Raw genomic sequence first — 27,466 nt, forward strand, 5'->3', positions numbered from 1 at the left:
TTCTTTTTTCATTTAGACTATATAAAACATGTAAATCTTCTCCTCACAACATGTTAACATGGAAATGTTCGCTAATGAAAGAGTCAGCAGGAGGGTTCATTAGCTGAAGGGTCTCAAGAAAGTGAAAAACAGCATAACAAGTCTGTGATACTGAGAAGGCTTCACACCGTGTCTATAAATCCAACACAGCAGGAACTTTTTTTTCCTTTTCTTGCGATGTACATTATTTCTCCAGAAAGCTCGACTCCCTACCAGTGGTTAGGCTTATTGGATGTTTACAATGAACCTTACGGGTCACAGAGGAGTTTGTTTTGTCGAGCATCCCACTTTTTTCTGTCTGCCTGAGAGTGAAAAATAAGCCACAGAAATCCCTGCATTGCGGTGGCTTTCACCAGTTCATGAATTGGAACAGCATTAAGAAAAGTAGCAGTAATGTGTGAAAGCGTTGAGCTTGAAGCAGCGGATGAAACCTAATATTATGGAAAGGCCCATATTTTTCTGTTTTCTTGCAAGAGCGCCTTGCATGAGGTAGCCGAGTCTCGGCAGGGCAGTGGCTAATGAGCCAAATATGAAGATGTGGCGAGGATTGTCGTTGCTCTTTCCCAGGATAAAACGCCCCACAAGTCAACAAATTACCTCACACTTTATGTGTTTTTTTTTTTTTCATTTTATTTCATCCCTTTTTTACAGACTTTCATGTTTTGTTTTGTTTTGGTTTTTTTTTCTAATTTTAATGCCGATATCTTTATTATATCAGGACTTCAACATTTGCAAGAGTGAAGTTAACTGCCTTATTATTTGGAGTTTCACTGCTAAGAATGTTGGAAACAAAAATTATTGTGTGAATCGCGTGTTTACTGATATCATCGAGGGAATAAATTCAGGTGTATGCGAAATGCTTTAGGCCATATTATGTACTATTTCAAACAGATAAAACAGATAAAATTTCATACATTGAAAGATTTTTTTTTCTTTTGCCATGTTAAAACGTGGTATAGGGAATTTAAAGCTGTAGCCCTAATTGGAGTCATATAAGATGTTTATGGTGATTTGACTTAATAAAGGCGATCCTGCATAATCTACAAGCTTTGGTGACTGTGATGATTAAGCATGGATGTCATTTCCATGTATTAAACAGGTCTCTGGGCTAAACCCTCAAGAACCAGTGATTCAATAAGTTTTGACATTGCTGCTTCTTCCAGATGTTATTTAGAAATGTATTATTGTCATTAAACACAAACTGGTGTTACATATGGTAGGTGTGGTAAACTGGTATTTTATGTGTTAGAGAAAAGTTATTCAAAGTACAGCTGGGTGACAACAATATTAGCATCAGAAATTTTTGTTGGTCAGAACAAAATTAAGGGGATCAAGATGTGCAAGTATCTAAACAACATGCAATACCAAAGAATTATTCATTTTTTCCTGCCCAATCTCACCTATTCCTCCATTGACAATCTAACATGATGATTGTTTTGAGTTGGTCATCAGAGAAGTATTTGCATGCGAGTCATTGTTGAGCTAATATTTAGTATTAGCATTATTTCAGAAATTTGCCATTACCACTCATTAGAAAATACCACTGGCAAAACAGTGACATGCCTAATAGGCAGCCTTGACGTTTCCAGGGGTGGCATGAATGCAACCAAATTTTTCAAGATCTTTTTACAGTTCTTCCTGTTGCGGCTCATTAACGTTAGCAGCGTCAGGTTGTAACAAACAGCAATGGCGTTGCCATTATGGTAAAAGGCATGGGGAGCTTGTTGCCTTAAAGGAAAAGCAAAACAAACCACAGCAACAATAAACAGTAGCAAATGCTTCTAAATACGAGAGAAATGTGCAAAAGAAAGACTGAAAGCTACCAGAATAGCAACATTTCACAATTTATTGTCGTAAATATGGATGACCAGCTCCGGTCCGTTGTGTAAAATGTTCACTGTAAGTCCAATCCCAAGTTTTCTCTCTTTTTATTTTTTTGTTTTTTTTCTTTGTTGTTTATCTTCTCAATAATTTTAAAACAATAATGATTGTTTTCATGTGTTAGGTGAGCTTTAACCTATGCTAGACAGCCGAATGAACATTGTACATAATAGGCTACGACATATAATTTATTTGAATTCCAAATGTAAAAGACATCCTAGTAAAATAGCAGGTGGTGGAATCAACATTATAGAGAAACTGCCTAACCCTAACTAGATCCTTAGTCTAAAACATCTTAAAAGACTCCATACATATTGGAGCCTTTTTATGTGAAGGCTCCAATAAATGTGTCACATTTAACCATCATTCATTTTCTGTGCCAGATTTTGGGATGGGTTCATAATCACAAATCCATGATGCTGAGGGTTTGTGTAGGAAAGTTTTATAAAATGAAGAAAAATAATAAAAAGAAGAAAAAGTGAGCAGTGAAGCTGAAATGCAGACCTGGGTAAAAACCAACAGAGTTAGCAGCGCTTTGTGAGCTCCAGCACAGCGACTCAGAGAACCAAAGCTTCTGGAGTAACGGCGATCAGTCAGTGTTCTACAGATTAAGTTTGCACTGATGGAAATTACTACTCAGGATTACTTCTATCTCTGCCAAAAAATACCTTGAAAAGCTGGACTTCAGTTATATACTTTTGCAACCTAGACTGAGTCTTACAAACCCCAGTGACATCCTAAATCTATCTTGATGAAGGCTGGACTTTCTGTTATGGTTAAATTCTTGACTTTTTATCATTTTGCATTGCCGGTATTTTAGTCCACAGGTAAAGGTGATCAAAATATTTAATATCTGCAGCATGTGTTTTTGATTTTACTCCTTAGCAGTTTACTGTGATTAACTTGAACTTTTCTCTATTTGCCCTGTGGCTTCAAGTCAGCTTATCTTACATCTGTTGTATGAACACATGTCTGCTACTTCAGATACTTCAGAGCACAGTAGACTAATTTAAAATCTGGGATTTTGGGAAATGATTTTATTTACTTGAAAATTGTTTTTATCAGTTATGTCTGACTAAGCCGATGATACATCATTTGTCTGTTATGTGATAAACTGTGTACATAGATTTATACAAACTTAAAATGCTTCTTTAACATTAATTTTTTCATCAAACTACAGTATTAATGTCACATCAATGTTATGATTTAAATGATAGACAATGGCTCGCTTTGATTTTGGTCAAGTTAATTTCTTGTTAATTCTTTATTGTGAAACTGCTATAATAATAATGTCATTATTGTTATTATTATTGTTATTATTATCATCATTATCAGCGTCATTATTATTATTATTATTATTATTATTATTGTTATTATTATTGTAATTAATAATATCATTAGCTTTACTGATATATCACTTTAACCTTACCTTTCTCATTAGGATAAATTAACTATTTTTCATTCATTCATTTAATTTAATTCAATGCAACCGTTGTGTAATCTGGTGGCCAGATTGCAAAATAAATATTTAAATTAAGAAAAAAAAATAGTCTTTATGGATTTTTTAATTATAATGAGGCTTAGTTAATCGAGTGTGAACTGAACTTGTTTTCGTCATTGTGGAGTTCTCTAAAATTATGTCTGTACTGAAAAGATACATTATATTTATATATTGATTTGGGGTATCAGAAAGGCCACAAGAGGCAACACATTCTTAAAAGTAAAACAAAGAAATTGAGTGAAATGGCAAAGCATGACAAACATCTTTACGTTTTATTTCACAGAAGTTATGCAGGAATAAAGGCGATATTGTCTTTTTTTTTTTTTGTTCAAAGTCTTTTTATTGAAAAAAAAAAATATTGTTAGACATATTGTTGAAAATACAATACAGTCATCTTTTTTTTTTTTAGTTTTATTTATTTATTTATTTATTTATTTTTATAAACTCCCCAAAACAAACCCTTCCACCCTGTTGCACCATTAAAAAAAAAAACAAAAAAAAAAAAACAAAAAACAAAAACAGAAACAATAATAATTTAAAACATAAATTACTCTTGTGAGATAAGTGACGGATCTACCTTCTTAATCTGATCCAAAATAGGTTGCCAGATATTGAAGAACTTATTAACGCAGCCTGTTAGAGAGTGCCTTATTTTCTCTAGTGTTAAATGACGAAAAAGGTCCATAAACCATAATTTGAAAGATGGAGGGTGCTTTTCCTTCCACTTAAGCAGTACAAGCCTGCGAGCAATAAGTGTGGCAAAAGCAATTGCTATTTTATGTTTTTGGCTGCTGATAATGCGTGGTGAAATACCAAATATTGCAGTTTTGGCCTCAGCTACGATATTAATCCCAAATGCATCCGATAGAAATTTGAAAATGGATTGCCAAAATTGTGCCAGCTTTGAACAGGACCAAAACATATGAGATAATGTTGCAAGTTCGGTTCCACAACGATCACAGTTAGGATCCAAATCTGGTTTAAATTTTGCCAGTTTCACTTTACACCAGTGCAATCTATGAACAATTTTAAATTGGATTACCCTGTGTCTTAAACAAATTGAGGATAAGTAAATATTATTTATAACAGTTTTCCAAACGTCTTCAGAGATTACAATTTCAAGTTCCTCCGCCCATTTTCGCCTAACACGATCCAGTGGTTCCAAGTTTATAAGAATTAATTGCCGAATAAATTTTACCAATCAGTCCCTTGGAGCGAGCATTCAGATCCAAAACTGTTTCCAGGAGTGAGTCAGGCGGTCGTGAGGGGAAGTAACTGAATGAAGTAGACACAAAACTGCGAAGCTGAAGATATCTGAAGAAATGACAATCATGTATTTGGAAAGCTGTTTTCACTTGTTGAAACGATGCAAACAGTCCTTTGACAAACATGTCTTTCAAAGTCCTCAAGCCATGTGTGGCCCAGATAGTAAAGGAGTCATCAATAGTGGAAGGCACAAACATATGGTTTCGTGCAATAGGAGCATAAACTGACATATTATTTAAACTGAAGCTCCGTCTGAATTGTGCCCAAATCTTAAATGAATGTTTAACAACAACGCTTGTGGAAAAATTACATAAGGGCTGAGGCAGAGGTAATCCTGAGCACAGCAAAGAGTGTAAAGAAGTAGATCTGCATGACATATTCTCAAGTATCAACCATGTAGAGCCACCATTATTTGAAGTCAAAGACCAATACAACATTGCACGGATATTCGATGCCCAATAGTAATATTGAAAATTGGGAAGTGAGAATCCTCCATTTTCTCTGTGTCGTTGTAAGATATTTTTGGAAATGTGTGCACTTTTTCCATTCCATATAAATGATGATACCAACTTATCTATGAGTGAGAAAAAAGATTTTGTTAAGAATATGGGCACTGATTGAAATAGATATAAAAATTTGGGTAAAATATTCATTTTAATAATATTTATTCTTCCCCCTAATGACAACGGTATAGTATTCCAGCGTTCAAGGTCCTGTTTTACTGAATCTAGTAGTGGAATAAAATTTGTTTTGTACATCTGTTTGTATGTTTTCGTAATCCAAACTCCAAGATACTTAAATTTATTTTCACTTAATTTAAATGGGAGTGAACTTAGCATACTTCGTTGAACTGCACAATTTATGGACATAAGCTCACTTTTCTGCATGTTAACCTTATAGCCTGATATTTTTCCAAAACTATCCAAAAGATCAAGGAGTCTTGGCAGGCTTTGAAGTGGCTCAGACACATATAATAGTGTGTCGTCCGCATAAAGGGAGACTATGTTCAAAATCACCTCTTCGTACACCCTTGATAGAAGCATCATTGCGTACAGCTGCTGCAAGTGGTTCAATTACCAGGGAGAATAATAAAGGGGATAGGGGACATCCTTGCCGGGTTCCACGTTCTAGAGTAAAAAAGTTTGAGCGATTGTTATTTGTACGGACAGCAGCCACAGGGGAGGAATATAAAGTACGGATCCAAGATATAAACTTCACACCAAAGCCAAATTTTTTAAGGGTATAAAAAAGGTAATCCCACTCCACCCGATCAAATGCCTTTTCTGCATCTAAAGAAAGAACCACTTCTGGTGTATCGGGTGGAGTGGGATAATGAAGAATGTTCAAAAGCCGGCGAATATTAAAAAATGAATATCGATTCTTAATAAACCCCGTTTGATCATCAGTCACAACAGTAGATACAACAACTTCTAAACGACGTGCTAATATTTTTGCAAAGATTTTACTATCAACATTTAACAATGAAATAGGCCGATATGAACTACATTCTAATTTACTTTTGCCCTTTTTATAAATTAAAGATATGACAGCCTGTCTCATAGTTTCTGGAAATGTGCCAGCATCTGAAGACTCTTCATATACAGAAAGCAAAATAGAGGACAATTCCTTTGTGAAGGTTTTAAAAAACTCACTTGGGAATCCATCTGGCCCTGGAGCTTTTCCACGTTGCATAGAAGCAATAGCATTTGTTAATTCTTCTTTGGAGAAGGGCCTCTCCAAGTCTTGGGCAGATTGATCGCTTATAGTGGGAAGACCAAATTTACTAAAAAATGAACTAAACAACGATTCATTTCTTTTGGACTCAGAAGTATATAAATGTGAGTAATATTCACCAAAACGTTGATTGATTTCTAAAGGATCTGTTAATTTTACCCCATGCTTATTATTAATTGCAAGAATAGTTTGGTCAACCTGTTGCTGTCGCAACTGATGAGCCAAGATTTTCCCAATTTTTTCACCATGTTCATACATTTTATGTCTAGTTTTATTTAGAAGATTTTCCGTTTGTTTTGTAGTAATCAAATCAAATTCAGTCTGAAGAGCTATGCGTTGTTTGAACAGCTCAGGAGAAGAAGAATGGGTCAGGGCTTCATCGAGTCGTAAAATATCATCTTCAATCCTTCTGACCCGCTCTTCTTGAGCTTTTTTTACTTTAGCGCTATAAGATATAATTTGGCCTCTGAGATAAGCTTTTAGTGATTCCCAAATCAGACCAAAGGATATTCCTGGAGTTTTATTACGTATCAAGTATTCATTTATTTCTTTTGAAATAAATTTGACAAACTCATCATCAGAAAGCAAAAGTGTATTAAACCTCCAAGGTCTATATCTGCTGCCTGAAATTGGCATGTTTAGAGTCATCAACAACGGTGCATGATCTGAGATCACTATTGCCTGATAATCGCACTTATTAACTAGTGAGAGCAAATTATTGTCAAGAAAAAAGTAATCTATTCTAGAGAATGTCTTATGAACTGGCGAGTAAAAAGAGTAACTTCTACGACCAGGATTTCGAAATCTCCAGACATCAGTCATTCCATTCGCTTTAAGAAGCTGGTTAACCCCTTGTGATGATCGAGTTGGATGCATGCTTTTAGGTGAACTACGGTCCAGTGAACATGATAGTACACAATTAATGTCACCTCCCAAAATGAGATGATGTGTATCTAAATTTGGTATTTGAGAAAAGAGTCCAGTAAAAAATGTGCTGTCATCCCAATTAGGAGCATATATATTTGCAAGGACAACAGGAGTGTTATTTAGTCTTCCCACTACAATTACATACCGCCCATTTAAGTCTGCTTCAACTTTTGACATAATGAACGGAACTGTTTTTTTAATTAAAATAGCTGTACCTCTAGATTTGGAATGAAAATTTGAATGAAAGAACTGTCCCACCCATCCGCCTCTAAGTTTAGAATGATCAAAGGTAATAAGATGGGTTTCCTGGAGAAAGGCAATGTCTGCATTCAGCTGATTCAGATGAGAAAGCACTTTTCTACGTTTTACCAGGCTATTAAGAGACTTAACATTCCAGCATACAAAATTCAGCTGGCATATATTGGCTGGAGATGTCAGCAATGGATTAACCATGAGTTTTGAGATGTATAAGTTTTGACAAGATTATATTCAGTTGAATCAGAACATACCTTAGGAAATCCCATCACTACTAAAAATACACAAAATAATTGCAATATAAATGGTGCAACAAGTACCCACCCCAAATTGTCACCAACAAGAACATGGTGACAGAGCAACCCTTTACAACAAAATCCACACATTGCGTGCTTATCAGAACTCTAGCTTTCCAAGTAGGTCCGCATAAAACTAAAGTAACAATGAAAATAATAAAGTCTTTTGTTTTACCAAAGTATAAATGAAGAATATATGTTTTAGGCGTTCAAAAATCAAATAATAATAGGAATACCACGGATATAATGGCAAATAGAAAAGAGGCAGAAAGAAAGAAAACAGTGCCCCAGCAACGCAGACATAGAAAATTTAAGGAATATAATTCTATAAAGACACAATCAATATAAAGAGTCCGAAATAATATTAAAATCAAAATGGGGCAACTTTACCAGTCATTATAGTCTCTTTCTTTTCACATATTTTCCTCCACGTACATCTTGGCTTTCGCTGGATCTTCGAAAAACTTTTCCGTGCCGTTATGTGTGATCCGTAGCCGGGCAGGGTGGAGGAGCCCGTAGCGTATCCCTTCTCGTCCGCGGAGAAGCTTTTTAACATCATTAAAGGCCAATCTGGCACGGGCCACACTTGGTGGGTAATCAGGAAAGATAAAGATGGTTGAGCCGTTGTAACTGAGTGGACCAGCTTCTCGTGCACGGCGAAGAAGGTCGACACAATCTTGGTAATAGTGAAGTTTTGCTATGATAGCTCTTGGTTTGCCGTCTGCTCTTCTCCCCTGTAAAGTGCGATGAGACCTGTCAATCACCACGTCCTTATCCATTTTCAAGGCATCTCTTAGTAGTCTGGACACTGAGGCAGGTGCGGACGAGGATGCTTCAGGGACATTCACAATGCGAATGTTAGACCTCCGCATACGCCCCTCCATGTCTACACATTTCTCCTGCAGCGTTTCCACAGTTTTCTCCAGTTTGCAAACCTTAGTTTGTAAAGTCGTGATGTCGTCCGAGCAGCCAGAGAGCCCCCGCTCTATATCTGAAATAGTTGTCTTGACAGTGTCCAAATCCGACCGGAGGGCTACCGTGTTGTTAGCAATTTCCTCCTTGACTGAGCGGAGCTCTGCCTTGACACCCTCGATCTCACTCATAAGCACTTTTGTCACTTCCCTCTGGAAAAGTTCAGTCATTTCAGTTTTAATGGATGACAACAGTTCCACTTTCAAATCCGCCAGGTTGGTTTGTTCACTTTGCTCAGACAACATGCTAGCCGTATCGCTTGGTTCTTTTGACCCAGACGGTGTGCTAGCATTAGCTGCATTGCTAGCCGTGTCAGGGTTCGTCTCTCTTGATGAGGCCTTGCCTATGTATTTGTACTTGCGCAGGTTAGTCGCCATTTTCCGAAGAGAAAGCCGTCCCATATGATGCAATGGTGTCTTAGATAAGTCCGTAGTGTTTCACTCTTAATGAAAACGCCAAATAAAAAGACCTAAATTCAATTTATGCGGAGCTCACCGAACACACACCCTACTCCATTGCTTGCTCGCTAGCGCCCCCCGATATTGTCTTTTTTAATAGAGTTTGGTGTTCAGTCAAAACCACAAACAAAAAAAGGCCTTTGTGTCTGGTATTTAATGATGTGCATCAAACTGTGAACTTGTGAAACGATTAAAACCTACCTGTTTTTGGCTCCACCGAGAAGTATGGCTGACCGTGGATGATGCTGTAGACCACCCTGGCACTGTTCCCATATGTTGGGTCATCTGCATCTGTGGCTGCTACTTGCACCACCATGGTTCCTGTGAACAGACAGCCCTTCATTAGTTTCCAAGACAACAACCGCAGGCCGAGTCAAACAGCTAAATGTGGAAATAGTCATATCAAGAGAGCGTGTGACCAATTCTACTTGAAAAGAAAGGGAGGGGAGTGATGAAAATGTAACTTCTGAGATGCTAAATAATCTTATTAGTCATTGTCTTCACACTGTCGTCTGTTACTGAGATGGGTGTTTGTGTTAGTTTTCTATTGCGTTTCATGAAAAACTGTTTGAGAGTGCTTAAAGTTTGTTTTTCTTTCTTTACAGAGTTGATACACAGACACAAAACGGCTTACACGCGCTGCGTGAGGCTGCGACACTTTCAGCTTTCGCTGTAACTCACAGAGAGACTGAAGAGGGATTAAAGTGTAACTTCAAGCGTTTCGACATCATTTCATCGCCATTATTGGACATTTGCTTTGCACAGATCAGTTAGCAAAACACTCTTTTTGGTCATTTTATTGAGTCTGCAACTCATCTTTGTGTTCAAAAGTCATTTCATCCCACCAAAGACAACATAGCTGAGCGGCTCCATATTTCCCCCTGAAATCCAAAATCTGCACTTCTCTGTAGGTTTTAGAAAAGTCAAAGCATTTTAGTTTGTCCTGCTGTGACACTGTAGGACTGCAACACTTTGTTTGCTAACTTTTACTGAGTGCTGATAAAACTCTAATAAGAGTTTGATGACACGAAATTACCTTAAAAAACAACAGTTGGAGAATCATTTGTGTTTCATTTTTCTAGCTAACTCTGGCTTGAACAGATGGCAACTCATCCAGTTACTGATTATGAGTCTTAAAATCTGTGAAATGTATTATTCTGCAGGATGGGAATTGTAAGAAATCAAATCATATCTTCAGGCAAAAAGTACAAGTGAACCATTGAAGCATTGAAGCACAAGAGCACCAACAACAGCAAAAACCTGAATGCTCTGTCAGCTTCTTGCATTAGTAAACAGTAAAGTGATACTGTGGGTTAATCATGTGAGCTGAATTAGTCTTAATGGAATGAAAAGGGACTTTGGAGACTTCAATTTAATGAAAGCAGTATTTTCTATCCATGAAGAACACACAATGTGCCCGGGGCCATGCAAACAAAAACTCATTAGTATGCTATTAATTATTTCTATAACTTAAAATTTGATCAAAAATCTTATTTATTAATACAGATCTCTTTCATTAATGTGAAAAGGCACAAACCACACCAATAAGTGTGTACAACTCCGATTAATGATAAATGTACACATCAATCTAAAAGATTAGAGAGAAACAATCTAGCTTTAATAAAATAGAGTGGTTGTGCTAATGCAGAAATCAGGTATCTGCCACTTAAAAGTAAAATAAACAGACATTGTATTATTATAATTAAAGTATAATTAAATTAACTGAAGGGTTACTTTGCTTCAATAGGTATAAACTGTGAAACTGGGATGATATAACAAATAACTGACTGCCTTCACTCTTTAATCAAGACCTATAATCACTGGAGACAGTTGCGCTCTACCAAAGAAAGACGCCTCCTGTTACCACGGCTACGTGGGACTAAATCAGTCGCCAGACTTTTCCTCTGTTGCGCCACAATGGTGGAATAACCTTCCAAACTCCGTCCAATCTGCAGAGTCTTTGTTTACTTTTAAGAGCAAGCTGTTGTAGTTTAATTGTATTTGTCAGAGGAGTTGAAGAACTTAGCCCAGTTTTTTGCAACAAATATTGTGGTATTCATTCTTTATATTTTAACATAGGGAATATTGTGGGGTGAAAAAGCAGAAAATAAAAAGAGCCTGTAGTACATACTACTACATGTCAACACCTGTGTCCAACTGGACGCGCACCAGTCCACTAATACCCTTTTATGATGCCCTAAATGCAAGCCCTTAATTTCATGCTTGTGTTGTTCTCACTCCCATATGTAAGTCGCTTTGGATAAAAGCGTCTGCTAAATGACTGTAGAATAGAACAGAATCATTTTGAGTATGTAAAGTATTATTACATCTTCAAAATTGTATGCTATACCAGCTAAATGATTTTTACTGGGGCTGTAAAACAAAAGTTTTGATATGATTCATCACAGGATAACCGTAGATTAATCACAAATATTCATATTTTAAAACAAGTTAAGTGTTAAACCTTGAATTGCTGTCCCAGTTAAATGAAATCTTCTCCCTGCTCTGTCTGCAAATGGCAGCATTATGATTCTCAAACTTCCAGTCCGTAGGTTTAACAGGTTTTGCAGATTCTTCTACCCTGCTCTGGGGCCTCATTTATAAAACTGTGTGTGCGATGACTACAGGTGGCATACGTACGGAAAACAGGAAATGTGACGCAAAAAAAGTCACAATTTATAAAGCAGTACGCACGCATGTCCCACGCCAGTTTCGCTTTATGAATCAGGAGCAACACTAAATTTTGCACACATGAGGGAACATGTTGTCACGCCCACATGTTGGCCATAAAAGGTCAGGCGAATACCCCTGATAAATATTAAGCGATCTCTTTTCCGTGATGGCTCAGCAGGGAAAAAAGGAAAAACGAGGAATTTTCCGGAATATGAGGTAGAAATTCTAATCAATAAGGTTGTAAAATGAAAAAAATATTTTATGTGGTGGACACGGGGTGGACATCACCACCGCCAGAAACACAGAGGAACGTCAGCGTGTCTGATCAGCAACCGGACTTATCCCGGAAGTAAAAACAAAGTGGTCAGACACTAAAATGTACGCATGTAAAATGTAGCGCATCTTCGTCCACAGGAGGAGTATGTTCACCAGGGAGGAAGGGGGTGCTGCTGCCCACTGCCACAGATTAGAACCTGTCGGGGAAAATGAATGAGTCCACAGATACGCTGGAAAAAAATGCGCTAGAGACCCCAGATGATGCTGCAGCTGGTCTATTCTTTTGTTTCATATTATAAAATGAACGTACAGAAATGAGACGTCTCTGACTGCAGTTTATTTATTTTTAAAATACTGTTGTTCCAGTGTACCTGCTGGGTTACAGCCTTCTTAACAAGTTCTAGTACATAGAAAATTAATTTAATTTAATTTAAAAAATAAACTTATTGCCAATAAAAATGTTTTGTGATTACAACAGAGCTGCACTTAGGAAAGAAGATTCATTCTTTTTCATGTCATTGTTTCTCATGTCGCCACACAGACAAAACACAGCTCAATGTTCCTCTGAGGTTCACAAGTTCCAAAAATGAATTGTTTCCAGAATATGTAAAAAAAAAATGGAAATCTTAGATGTGGCTCTGCCAGTGGACACATTTGAACATGAGCAGCTTTCATGGAAATAAATGAAAGCAGTCGGCAGCCAACCAAAGCTGGCATGTTAATGATAAGTGCAAAGAAAAAAAAAGACTTATGACAGAAACAAGCAACAAGGTCCATGGCAACAAGCATAAAAACAAATGGCCGCGCAAACATATGTTTATTCTGGCCAGAAATCAGTGTTTACATGAACTGTTTTTTAACAGGTTTTCTATCCAGTAAGAATAAAAAATCTCTCATGGAAACACCTCAGTCAGATCAGACTGATTTGATCAGGCTTAATCAGAACAATTCATTAAATATGATCAGTAGAGGTGGTTTACACCTTTTGATTATGTAATCAGTAAGAAACTGTTGTCATGTATTCACTTAATCCACTTATTTGTTTCTGACTATAATAAATATTTTCTTCCTTTCATGTTTTTAAATCACATTAGAGTAATGATGCAATGACTTTGGGGAGGTTAGAAACATGGCCAAAGAAAAACTAAATATTTATGTAACTTCTACTTCCTTTTTTTTTTTTTTTCCTGTAGAAATAGTTACAGATTGTTTACAATACATTTTGATTTTTGATCTTAATCAGTATACTTAGTCTCAGCCTCCTGGTCTTTTCCTGGACAGAATACAAACTGAACTGAACTGTAAAGATCTTCATACATTATAAGCAGAAGTAGACTCATGGGTTTAAAATTCAAAAGTTTGGAAAAAAAAAAAAGCTTTCTTACTATGTTATATCTTTCTAAACTACTACAGAGTCCCCTCGGTTTCAGATGTCAAAAGAGTTTAAATTTGATTTAAGTATTTTGTAGTACATAAACATATGTTCTTCAATCTTCTTTAATTACACACTTAAGTTTAAATTTCTAATCAGACAGATTTCTTTTAGAGATGTCTGACATCATCGGCATACTAATCTTATCAGTCGATATCAACATTTTCTTCCACAGTAACCCTTTTTTAATAACGCAATTCTTTCACAACATGCACATTTTATATATCAAACTCCTCAGTAAAGTCTCCTTTAACTCATAATGATGAAATCTGAGAGATGTAATGTGTAGTTTTTCCATTTTTTTTTTATGTTTGTTTTTTTGGCACAACATGTGACAAAAATATCAGTATGGGTTGATATCGGTATCGAAAATTAAGAGTTGAGCCAATTTGGTATATCGGGTATCAGTAAAAAAAAAAAAGCCAATATTGAGCACGCTTAACTTTTATCAAATGAAAGAATATTGATTAGAAAGCCACAGTGTGTAAAACTTAATGATATCTACTGGTAAAGATGGGCATAAAAAAGAATTTCAAATGCCAGCACTGTTGTGATTAAATCATAAGTAGCCAAAATTCTTCTAATCATGAACAGACCAACCGTGAATGGATCCTGTGGTCTCAGGTGCAGTCACTTCAAATAAATACTCCAAAATGTGGTAATTTTTCTGCTATGTGCCATTTATGTTATCCCAAACAGTTGTTATGGCCTATCAGACAAAACCAGTTCTGCTTAAAGCTCAGAGGGTTCATGCTGCACATACTGACTTGTTTGTCCATTCAGAGAAACAGTACTGAAATTGGTGCTATAACGCTAATATATGCTGTAAATGGATCAGTCTTAGAGAATAAAAACATACTTATCTTAGTAAAGTGATCACTTACAATAGAAACACTGTTTTTCATTAAAAAGAAAACAATCGCTTCTGTTACGGACCTTTGATTTATTGGTTAAAATGGTCAACAACAATTAAAAATGTTATTGGATTATATATATTGACTTTGAATTATGTTCCTGCAGGATAACTTCTTATTGTAACTAAATATTTGCTTAATTTATACATTTTTAATAACCAGAAACTGAATCAAAAGCTGAAATATATTTATGTATTGCAGCATCATGAAAAGCATTTCTTCCTAAAATATAGTAAAAGAACATAGAGTGAAAATAGAACCGGAAATCCGTAAAACATACTGACACTAAATTTACTAACATCAAGTGAAAACTGACAGTGTACACTGTCAAAATATCAAGTATGATTTTTCAGCAGTGCCCCCTTAAATCCCCAAACTTCCGCCAACCTTACAAGAAGGAAATTTGTTCTCAAACTCAACAGCGAACTCCGCTGACAGATGACAGCTGTTATATCTGAGTTTACAGTATGGCATTGTCCTCTCCCGCACTTCCTCTAAGGCAGGAGGGAGAACATCAAACTCGTCTTCCTCTGCGCTCTTCTTCATACGCACCAACTCTGGTGAGTTAAACTGACAGCGGTGGCTCGGGGTGTGAAGCAGAAAAACGTTTGAAGATTTAACTGAGGAAACATAATCAGTGACAATCAGTGCCGATCGATAAGATGGATCGTTTATTGTGGTCAAATTTAGCCTTGTTACTCAAACTTGGTTCATACAAGTAGCAACGTTTTTTTGTGTGAATGCTTTGTGTGTAGCAACTGTTGTGTGTGTGTGTGTGTGTGTGTGTGTGTGAATGACTGGTTGATTAACTACTAAAATATTGATATTAATCAGATAGCCAGAAAAACTTTTAATAGATTGCTTGATTTTTATAACACCCCCTCCACACACACACACACACACACACATACACAATGGTTCAGGCTCCTTTTGCTGCTAGACTGTTTGCCCATGTTGGTCTTAAAGCTGACGCCTCCAGTGGTCTCACACTCCGTAGCAGTGAAATCATCAACGACAGAGATTGTTAAAACAACCTTGGAAAACAGCGTTCGGACGGTGCCCAGCTTTTTGAGTCCGTCACAAGAACAGCTGGCTGTTGCCTGAATATTTCACTCTACCTGGCAAAGCCGGAGCCACTCTCGGAGCATTTGACAGAAAGTGCTGTCAAATACAAGTTGGTGATATTTTACTCTGAGGCAAACATCCTAATAAAAATCTCACTTTCTAACATGAGATGTATTTTACAGGCTTTTACAGAATGAAGTGATCATGGAAATTGAAGATTAGACGCCTCCATTCTGGCTGTAAAGCAGAATTAACAGGCTCTGGCCCTGGATGTGAACAATATAATGGGGGAAAAAAAAACAGCTTGGAGAAGAAGGAGAAGTTATCACCAGGCTGGTTGTGGAAGGACACCTAGATTATATCATCACCTCTTAGTCATGACAGGTTATATTACAGGTAGTTTAAAACGCCAAGGTCAAAGGATGACTGGATGAACGAGAACCCAGGCGGCGGCTGAATCTCTATTATAGGTTGATAGTTAAAATCACTTCATGCAAGGTGCTGCAGATGAGGCTGTGAATTAATATTCAGTGGACAATCCTGCCATGCAAAGGTTTTACAGGTTTATAGTCAAGTGGTTTTCTACACAATGTTTCCCCGATGAGTCTAACAAACAAATATCCTCTCAATACTGGGGGAGCTGGATGTCAAAACTTTACAAATATATAAATAAAACCCTGACATTTGAAGTGATCCTTTCTGCTCCACCAGGCTGTCGTCTGCTGCTCAGTTTGTCCCGTCAGTACCCCATCAACATTTGTGATGGACCCAAGCCTTTCACCTTTTTTTTTTTAAATTTTCTGTAGCAGTGTAGAAAACAAGCTTCCTAATCAATTGAGAAACTGTCATCTGCCAGTAATGAAAATAAATGTGGCATGCATAATGTGAAGACAGGTATTCTTTAGCCCCATACAGGCTGCATCAAACTGTCACTTGCAATATGCGTTTATGATATCACTCTCAAATGGTTAATGGTTTGAGGAATGAGATCCAGTATCCAACTTAAGGAAAACTTCATATTAATATATGTTAAACCCCAAACTGCATGTGTTTTCAAATAAAAATGTAAAGTGTAAAAAGCTTTTGAACGAGCTGTGCGCTGAATGTCTTTCATATCCAGCCAGACTGGATATGTAACAATCCTACCACCTCTCTGCATAATATCCAGATTAAGAATGTTGATTAATTTTTTATTTATGTGAATTAATGAAAAACTACCAGGATAAAAGCATAAGAAGGTAAAGAAAAAGGGGTCATTCAACAGAAAAATGCCAGCGGCGATGCTCAATAGAGAGCTATCATTTCTGTCAAGAAGAGGCAACACAAATATGAAGAAAACATCAAAGAACAACAAGAGACTGCGGCGCGTTGAGTAAACCACATGAACCATTTGGAGTTGTGAGGAAAAAAAAAAAACATCTGGCACCAGCACACTTCTTCTGTTGTTTGCTACTGTACAAGTGAACATCCACACGAGGTTGTCTGAGTACTGCTGAAGGTGGGTTTTGACATTTTAAACAAGAAAACGCCTCCATTTTCAATTGAAACCCATGTGCCTTTGCTCCTCATACAGAGTGTGATTTGTTCTAGGTTTTGTTTTAGGTTTTTTTTTTTTTTTTAATGTGAGCTTATGTTATTTCAATATTAAAAATGAATATTGTCAAAGATGTGCTGATTTCACCATGTGCTTCACAACATTATATATTCTATCACTGAACTAAATGACAGCTGACCTGAAAATATTTAGTGAGTTCACCACAAGGTGCAAATCATTCATTATCTTCCAGAACAGAGAGACCAAACTGGATTAGATTAAAAACAATACAAGAACAGCACTCTTTGGAAAGATAAAACTACCATCAGCTTGAATCAAAAGGACTGGGAGAAGAGAAGATTTTAAGCAGCTCATGATCTCGAGCATACTACATCAGTAAAACATGTGGAGGCGTTGTGATTGCATGCATGGCTTCCAATGTCACTATGTCATTAGTGGTTATTGATGATGCGACAGAAGACAGAAGCAGCCAGATGAATTTTGAAGCATACAAGGATGTACTGTCTGCTCAGAGGCAAAGCTGCTCATATGATAATTCTCATGCAGATGGACAATGATCCGCTGCTGTAAGAGCAAACAAGGAGAATTTGAAGTTAAGGAAATGTTATCCACCTGTGTTACTCTTGCTGAATATGAAACTTCAGTCAGTGAGGAACGACAAGGCATCAGGGGTTTCCCATAAATGAAAAGCTGCAGAAAAGGCCTGACAGGGTACTGCAAAGGAGCATTCTTTGGTGATGCCCATGGGTTCCACTACTTAGTGGAAGTCATCAAACTCATAGGATTCTCAGCAATGTATTAAAAATGAAAATATTTTTTTTGTTATTTTAATTTCCAAATTACATTTCAGCACTGAAAAATGAGGATTTGACATAAAAAAGAGGTTTAATTTGGATGTTAAAACCACTGAATGAAAGATTAGCCTAACTGTAATGGTGGTCTGGAAAGTAGTTCAGATGATTTAAAAAAAAAAAAAAAAAAAAAAAAAAAAGAAAAACAAATGTCAACATTAAAATATGTATGTGTCCAATGTTGTCCACCCCGAGGTGACTATATAGCCCATCTTTTACATCCCCTTTAGGATATACTCAAAGGAATCACAGTTATTTCCTGTCCTCTCCACCCCAACCAGTCGAAGCAGATGGCTGCCCTCCCTGAGCCGGGTTCTGCCAGAGGTTTTCCTCCTGTTAAAGGGGAGTTTTTTCCTTCCCACTGTCGCCACGTGCATGCTCAGGATGGGGAATTGGATCGAAGTCATTATTCGATCCAATCAGTTGGTTTCTATTATAGGATATGTAAGAATTGGCTCGAAATGATGTGTATGTTGATTCGTGTATGTAAAGTGACCTGTGACAACATTGTTGTGAAGTGGCACTATACAAATAAAAGTTGAATTGAATTGAATTATGAAGTTATGCTGTAGTCTTATGTAATTAACTTGATGTAAAAAAAAAGAAAACAAAAAATGTATGATATCCTACTGGTGTAACAAATAACCCATAAAGGAAAAGAACAAAAGCAACACCAAAACCTTCCTTTTGCGCAGACAAAATTAAACATTAATTAACTTTCATAAAGTGGAAGGCTTCTTTCATTCCAAAATTAAATGACTGCATCCCATCCTTGATCTGTGCTCTCATGAATTAGAGAGAAAATATGACAGCTGGATATAGGACTGGGGAGCAGTAAATTCAGGAGCTGTGGCCTTGAGTTGACATTATATTCCCTATACTTGTAATGAGCCCTCAGACTGTTCCTTTGGCCTTTGGTTGTGCAGCTGGAGAGAGCCAGACCCCGTGATTGTCACACCTCCAGCTGTCCTCGAGCTCCCTTGTCTTTTATTTGACATCTCGGCTGTGATTAAGACAAAGGCCTTCAGAGATCCTTGGGCCATAAGGTCTCGGTGTATATGGACGGTCCCTGCCTCTAATTACTTTAATTAATTAAATTCATGATTTTCTCTAAATTGAACCCATTCATCAGCGGTGCAAAGCTGTGACCGTTAATGATTTAAAGACATCTATAAAGGAATTATTGAGGACAAGAGGTGCTTGGCCCTTCCCTCTTCTTTACTGCAATGATAATTGCTTTGAGCAGATATTTACAAAGAGAGCCAATGCATTATACTCCTGCCGTTCTCACAACTTGTGGTGAAGACCTTCGCAGGAGCTGGAAGAGTAAATAAAGTGCCGGGGGTGACCCTGCATCTCGACACTAGTGGTGTGAATGCATCCTCCTCTGTGGTTCGGGTACCAAGTTGCTGTCTTATCTCAGGGTGGACACAAGACTCCAACTCCTTGTACTCTAATCCTCTGGTTCCTTAAGCCTGAGCTGTGTACCTCCTATTGACAGTCAGCTGTGTAATCCTTCAGAGATCTCCATGCCTGTGAGCAAAGCGCCGCTTCCCTTGGAACATCTCCATGTGTGACTGTGTGCTGGCTAAAGTTTTCATTTTTTATTTGAGCACTCTATAAAATGCAACGACACCCTTGTTTCTATGAAATTCCACCAAGATGGCACCATGTATGTTTGTTGTACAGAGAGGAGGCTGTGTTTTACTTATGGTACAGTACAGGTACATGTGTCAGAAGTTATTTAGTAATAAGATTTAGCAAAAATGGCTACATTAAAAGCAAACACAAACTGGAAAGTGTTCACTCAGCTCCAAAAAACTACATTTACTGCAGCGGATCCAAAGAGCAACTTAGCTCAAGATACAGGATTACTAAAGATCTATCATTCAAAGTTACTCTTCTTAAGTTTTAAAGCGAGATCAAAGATAATGGATGGGAATTCTTAAGGATGCAGAGAAAATAGCTGCAACACTTCTAATGAGATTCAGCAGCTTTCCACTTGACCGTGATAAGGGTCTGTAACGGTGAATTTATAGATGATAGAATGCTGCTGGAGCACGGCTGGTCATTTTATGTAGCATCGAGCTGTTTTATGTTGATTAATTAAAAAGAAAAAAAAAACTTTGTCCATTTGTTCTTCTGGTAATTTCGCTTGCTGTCCTACTTTTCTTCCACACCTGTGTTCAATCAGTTGATTTCACTGCACCTGTGTTCAGTCAGTCATTTTAACTGTGTACATAGTTATAGTTACCATGTACATAGTAATAGTTAACTGTGTACATAGTTATAGTTAACTGTGTACATAGTTGTAATTAACCGTGTACATAGTTATAGTTAACTGTGTACATAGTTGTAGTTAACCGTGTACATAGTTATAGTTAACTGTGTACATACTTATAGTTAACCATGTACGTAGTTATAGTTAACTGTGTACATAGTTATAGTTAACCGTGTACGTAGTTATAGTTAACTGTGTACATAGTTATAGTTAACTGTGTACGTAGGTGTAGTTAACTGTGTACGTAGGTGTAGTTAACCGTGTACATAGTTATAGTTAACTGAGTACATAGTTATAGTTAACTGTGTACATAGTTGTAATTAACCGTGTACATAGTTATAGTTAACTGTGTACATAGTTGTAGTTAACCGTGTACATAGTTATAGTTAACTGTGTACATAGTTATAGTTAACCGTGTACATAGTTGTAGTTAACCGTGTACATAGTTATAGTTAACTGTGTACATAGTTGTAGTTAACCATGTACATAGTTATAGTTAACTGTGTACATAGTTATAGTTAACCGTGTACGTAGTTATAGTTAACCGTGTACGTAGTTATAGTTAACCGTGTACATAGTTATAGTTAACTGTGTACATAGTTATAGTTAACCGTGTACGTAGTTACAGTTAACCGTGTACATAGTTATAGTTAACTGTGTACATAGTTGTAATTAACCGTGTACATAGTTATAGTTAACTGTGTACATACTTATAGTTAACCGTGTACGTAGTTATAGTTAACTGTGTACATAGTTATAGTTAACCGTGTACATAGTTGTAGTTAACCGTGTACATAGTTATAGTTAACTGTGTACATAGTTGTAGTTAACCGTGTACATAGTTATAGTTAACTGTGTACATAGTTATAGTTAACCGTGTACGTAGTTATAGTTAACTGTGTACATAGTTATAGTTAACCGTGTACGTAGTTATAGTTAACTGTGTACATAGTTATAGTTAACCGTGTACGTAGTTACAGTTAACCGTGTACATAGTTATAGTTAACTGTGTACATAGTTATAGTTAACTGTGTACATAGTTATAGTTAACCGTGTACATAGTTGTAGTTAACCGTGTACATAGTTGTAGTTAACCGTGTACATAGTTATAGTTAACCGTGTACATAGTTATAGTTAACCGTGTACGTAGTTATAGTTAACTTTGTACATAGTTATAGTTAACCGTGTACATAGTTATAGTTAACCGTGTACGTAGTTATAGTTAACTGTGTACATAGTTATAGTTAACTGTGTACATACTTATAGTTAACCGTGTACATAGTTATAGCTAACTGTGTACATAGTTGTAGTTAACTGTGTACATAGTTGTAGTTAACCGTGTACATAGTTATAGTTAACTGTGTACATAGTTATAGTTAACCGCGTACATAGTTATAGTTAACCGTGTACATAGTTATAGTTAACTGTGTACATACTTATAGTTAACCGTGTACGTAGTTATAGTTAACTGTGTACATAGTTATAGTTAACCGTGTACATAGTTATAGTTAACTGTGTACATACTTATAGTTAACCGTGTACGTAGTTATAGTTAACTGTGTACATAGTTATAGTTAACCGTGTACATAGTTATAGTTAACCGTGTACATAGTTATAGTTAACCGTGTACGTAGTTATAGTTAACTGTGTACATAGTTATAGTTAACTGTGTACGTAGGTGTAGTTAACCGTGTACATAGTTATAGTTAACTGTGTACATAGTTGTAGTTAACTGTGTACATAGTTATAGTTAACTGTGTACATAGTTGTAGTTAACCGTGTACGTAGTTATAGCTAACTGTGTACATAGTTGTAGTTAACCGTGTACATAGTTGTAGTTAACCGTGTACATAGTTATAGTTAACTGTGTACATAGTTATAGTTAACCGTGTACATAGTTATAGTTAACTGTGTACATAGTTATAGTTAACTGTGTACGTAGGTGTAGTTAACCATGTACATAGTTATAGTTAACCGTGTACATAGTTATAGTTAACTGTGTACATAGACTCCAAAACGTTCTTTCTTCCTGGTCAGATTGCCTCTGAACACAGTTTAGTCAAGCCTTTCTACATTTTTATTGATTTATTATTCATTGTGTTATTCATTGTGTTCCTTGTTTAATGCGTTATTTATTCATTGGGGTTGGGGTTCAGTTTAGCTTGATCCTTTTCCCTGTGTTGTTGATATGCTGATCATCCCACATGCACCTAAGTCCAGCTGGAAAATATTGGCATTTGGTTTGTTTCAGTGTCTTGGTGCTCATTCCTGAAAAACATCAACATCATTTTCCACAGTGAAGTATTTTCCATGCACTACTGTAACTTCTGGCGCTGTGATTGGACGGTTTGGTGTCATGACGCTAACAGTTTTTACTGAGTACGCTTACATGACAGTCTTGTGATGAGTATTTTGGAAGAGAGAAATTGGGTTCTTTTTAGTTTATTCTGAGATCCAACAAAAGCAGATTAAAAATGTTTTTGTTGCTGTTGTTTTTAATCTTATTACTCCAGATGCTGTCGAGGGACAGAAATGTCATAAAACATTACCCTGCACTGTGTATGACCACTTTTCATGTGGCTCTGGATGATCTGATGGATATTTCTGACATGTGTCACAATTTTTACAGCAAATTTTTATGAAGACTGTGACAGCCAGGGATGTCTTGTTGCAGATGACTTGAAAAAGAAAACTGTTCACCTCTCACTTTTTTTTTTTTCAACAAACTCTCAAGCTGTGTTTTCTTCCTCTATATAGCAAGGCTTTGTTCGCCGGGCAGAGCTCACTCCCTTACTTTCAACCTAGTTACCACTTGACCACTAATGCTCCCACTTACAGCCCTGACAGCATTTCACCGATGCCATCCAGCTACAGTTTGCCTCTTACTCCTTGTAGCGGAGGCAGGCTCACCTAGTTTTCTTAGAAAACCATGCAGTGTCTTGTGGTTTACCTTTTCAACTGGTACAACACTGTCAATAGTGATTTTTAAGTTGCTGCATTTAAGCTCAGTACACACAAAACATGTTTTTTTTGTTTGTTCTTTTTTCATTTCAAACATGGTAATTCCCTTTGTCATTCAACCCCAAAATATATTCTCCACACAGCACCATTTACAAAAACATCACTGTCCATGGGATGCACACAACCTTTGTGACAAGACTGAGTTTCCTGCCCTTGAATACAGATCTAGGAGCTCAGTCACATGCAACAAAAATGTCACGGACCGACAAAAATGTTCCCTCTGTTCTTCAAGGTGCAAACAGCACCTCATTCTTAAAATCATCTCTCCAGTTCAAGCTACAAATGAATTTGGTCCAAAACCAGCATTGGGTCTTTTTTTTTTTTTATCACTTCATTGTCATTGAAGTGTTTGATCTCACTGGGTTCTCTATAGCACATTCTAACCGTGCTCCTCCTCATTGTAGTCTGTGAGTAACTGTACATTTACATGCAAAAATGGATAGCATGGTTGGTGACAGCACTATTTAGATAAGCCTGCTGTTGCCATGTAAACAAAGGAGAGACTGGCACATATTCTAAGTCAAGGCAATGGCAGTATATTGCAATCTGGCAATCCAGTTTCCAGTCCAGTGTATACAGAACAGTCCAAATAAGCAACATTTTCACCCTAGAAGCCACACATTTGGTATCAGGCTATAAAGCTGCAATTGTACATGTATGATAGGGTCAAACAGAGAAATCTGTGCTTAGGAAAATACAAAACTGAAAACTAATATTTCTCAAACTAGAACCAAAGCTAAAAATAGTTTCATACCTTGTCTATTCCTACATTTTAATCAAATCTGAAAAATCTAGGTCACGTTTTTCCATCTCTTTGCACCAGAATGATTTTTTTTGTCTCCATATTGCTAGTCATAGCTCACCTGTGATTAGACCACAGCTCCCAGCATGCCTTGGAGTGCCATGGGAACCCCCTGGAGGAGCTGGAGGAAGTTAAGGATGTCTGAGTGGCTATGCTTACTGTGTTGCCATGGTAAAGTGGCAAAGATAATGGATGGACATAAATGTGTTCACCTGGATCAGACAGTTTTTGCAGGCAGGTACCTGAAAGCACTGGCTAGTGTGAGCACCAATTTGTGGAAAAATGCCCATGGGCTTCAAGCCTGATCCAGACCTCCGTTTGCTTGAGTTAGTTTTTAAACATGCATCACTCATCACTGTTTCTGAGCCTGGAGGTCTATGCTGGCATATTTGAAAAGATAAATATGTAAATTACAGCACATCAAACTTTACAACACAATAAAATGAGCTTTTTCACGTTAAAAACCCCTAGAAACATGAAATTATGTTCAGTAATGGACGTTACATTTTTAGACACTACTATTAGTATTATTTTTAGAATTCCTAATTTTCACCATCTCATCCTTATCAGCTGTTCAGCCCCACCTAGTTGATCCAACCAATCAGACTGCAAATTTGCTTTTAACTTCTCATAATAATGGTTGTTATGCCAAACCACAGAAAAACTGACTCATTTTTCCAAAGTGTTACTAAAAATTCTTTGAAAAGTCACAAAAATGTACCTTGAGACTGTTTAGACAGGAAGATTGTAGGGGCAATTGAAGTGGTCCCACCCCACCCCAAATTCACATTGCCAATCATGTTTTTTATGGTTTTTTTTTGTTTGTTTGTTTTTTGTGAGTTTCTTTTTAATCAAACACTTTTAAACTCAACCAAGTCATCTTCATTTTCTAAACTCAACCAACAGGTAACCAGTGTCCAGACTGAATGTATTTAGATAGTGAAACCATCCATCAATCAACTGCCTTCACAAACTCCAATACAGGATCACAGAGTGAAAAAAAGGTTTATGTATCAGTCGTATACCATATGTGCATTGCATAGAGGAATAACTTGATTAATAGTAATGTAACACACCTTTCCATCCTACAAGCTGTTATATCCCTTAATATACTCCAGAGAATTTAAGGAAAAAACTATTTAAATACTATGTTAAATATATGATCAGAAAACACCATTTCTGATCTTTAAAATGTCCTTTTTAATTACCTGCAGTGACTTTGTTGTTCGTTTGTGTCCTCACTTGCAAACGTGCATATAAATAAGATCTGTAACCTTGGATATACTTCACATTTCAGTTCCTTATGTTCTTGTGGTTAAAACCTCCCTTAAAATCAGCTCATAAACTGTGGGGTTATTATGTGAACACATATGTCAGAAGATTAATTTGGTTACTTCAAATCTTAATAACTTAATTTCCAAGCAAAACAAACCCTGAAAATCAGTTTAAGCAGCTTTGACAAAGTAGAAAAACCCACATTATTGAGCAAGGCTCATTGATATGGAGGTCCCTCTCTCTTGTTGTGTTCTCTCATACACCTGCTAAGCTGAATGGCCTCAGGATGTTGTTGTCACTTATTTGCATGTACTTGCATTTACATCATGAAGAGAACCTTTACAAAACCTTGGAGGAAATCTTGACCATGCAGTCATCCAGGAGTGTTTTTTAAATGGACAGATAAAAGGAATATCTAAAGTCATGAATGTTAATGTGATCATGTCAATATGAACGACCGATCTCGAAGGAGCACAACTTTAGTACTGTATTTTAGTCGTTCTGAGTTAGACAAAGTTACAATTTTAGTCCTCTATTAATCTATAACCATTTCTGTCCAGACTAATGTTTCATCCAGATATTAGGGAATGCAAAACAATAAACTGTGAGGACTTTGGTAATTATTTTATTTTGATCCCCTGACTCATCTTGCACCACTAATTTGTAAAATCTCTTAATTCAACCAGACTGATTGGTGCTGACATTTGTGGAGGATCGAACTAAATAAGGTTAGTGATCTTTCTTTTTTTTCAATGCAATTAATACCGCTTTCAGGCACTTTGTGAGTGGAGTGGCTACTGACAGTGAAAAACATTCCCATCGACACATGCACAGAAATTTGTCTGTCTTATTAAAAAGTTGTTGCTTTGGAGGCTTTTCTGAGATTTATTCTGCTCACCTAAAATGTCCATGTAAATATGGTACAACAGCCCAGATTACTCTACTGTTGTCTAAAATCAGGCTTTCTATTTATTATTTGTTTGAAAATGTTAATTCTGCACAACTTCAAGAGTTAAATATATTTTATCCTGGAGTCATGTTCACGTATTTTTATTTACACTGTGGTTGCCATGTTAAAAGTGGGAAATGCTTAGTGAGGTCATGTGACCCAAAGGGACTCATGATATAGCTTCCTTGTCAGAGCCGTAACTGAGCCAAAAGTGCCAACAATTGCCCGGATTTGGCCTAAATATGCTGTTTGGATGGTTAGACATGATCTTCTGGACTTTTGCCTGAAAAAAATCTCACTAACTGGACCTCCTTAAATTTGTCTTTTCATATCAAGTCAAAATGTTACAAAATGGCTACAAAACCTGGTTTGAGCACCCGGTGTGCCAAATCAGGCAACCCTTACTTGTGGGCGAGCTATAGGTGGTCGGCTAGGAAACCACCGGCAAGCCAAATTAGGACAATTTTCATGTGGTGCCCGTGTGCTGCATTCTCACTGTGCTGAGGCCTCCAGAGCTAATCATGGTCGTTTTAGTCAGTGGTGTGGTTCGCACTTGGCACAATGCATGTCCGATGCTACAAAACAACTGGTGCAAGTCTATTTATGATGAAGCATGTTTCCAGAAAGCGTGAAGATCAGCAGTTCAGACAGCCAGACAGGAGATCAGATATCGGAGCAGTGTTTTTTATAAAGGACAAGGAGGCATTTATAAAGGAAGTGAAGAATTATAGAATTTTATGACATACAGATAATTTTTACATCAGCAGAAAGGAGAACGGGTGGGCCGAGCTATCAACTGGTTAGGAACAATACTGAGTTTAACATACTTGTTAACATAAAAATATATTCTTTTTAATGCACGCTATGCATTCATTCAGGTCAGCTATCAGCAAAGAGTCATTAAGAGATACACCAGTTAAAAAAACATGTGCTTTTGTGATCTTATTAATGAAATTATGCAGACTACGTCCAGGAACACTCCACATCTGACACGCTTCTGGTGCGAATTTGCACAGCGCAGAATAGTCTAAAAAATGTATTGG

The 27,466-nt window shown here is 36.8% G+C and overlaps 1 protein-coding gene across 1 annotated transcript in view; it reads right to left on the reverse strand.

The window, feature by feature from the left end:
• Positions 1-27,466, reverse strand: part of LOC306770594 (cadherin-7) — a gene marked incomplete at both ends in the record, with an annotated part of 137,841 nt that overhangs the window by 56,535 nt on the left and 53,840 nt on the right. The window contains one exon of the mRNA XM_079259476.1: positions 9,531-9,650. Coding sequence (XP_079115602.1) covers positions 9,531-9,650 — 120 coding nt within the window. The remainder of the gene's footprint in view (positions 1-9,530; positions 9,651-27,466) is intronic.

Source organism: Telmatherina bonti, assembly GCF_933228915.1.
Source record: "Telmatherina bonti genome assembly, chromosome: 20".
In the NCBI taxonomy this organism is placed as follows: domain Eukaryota; kingdom Metazoa; phylum Chordata; class Actinopteri; order Atheriniformes; family Telmatherinidae; genus Telmatherina; species Telmatherina bonti.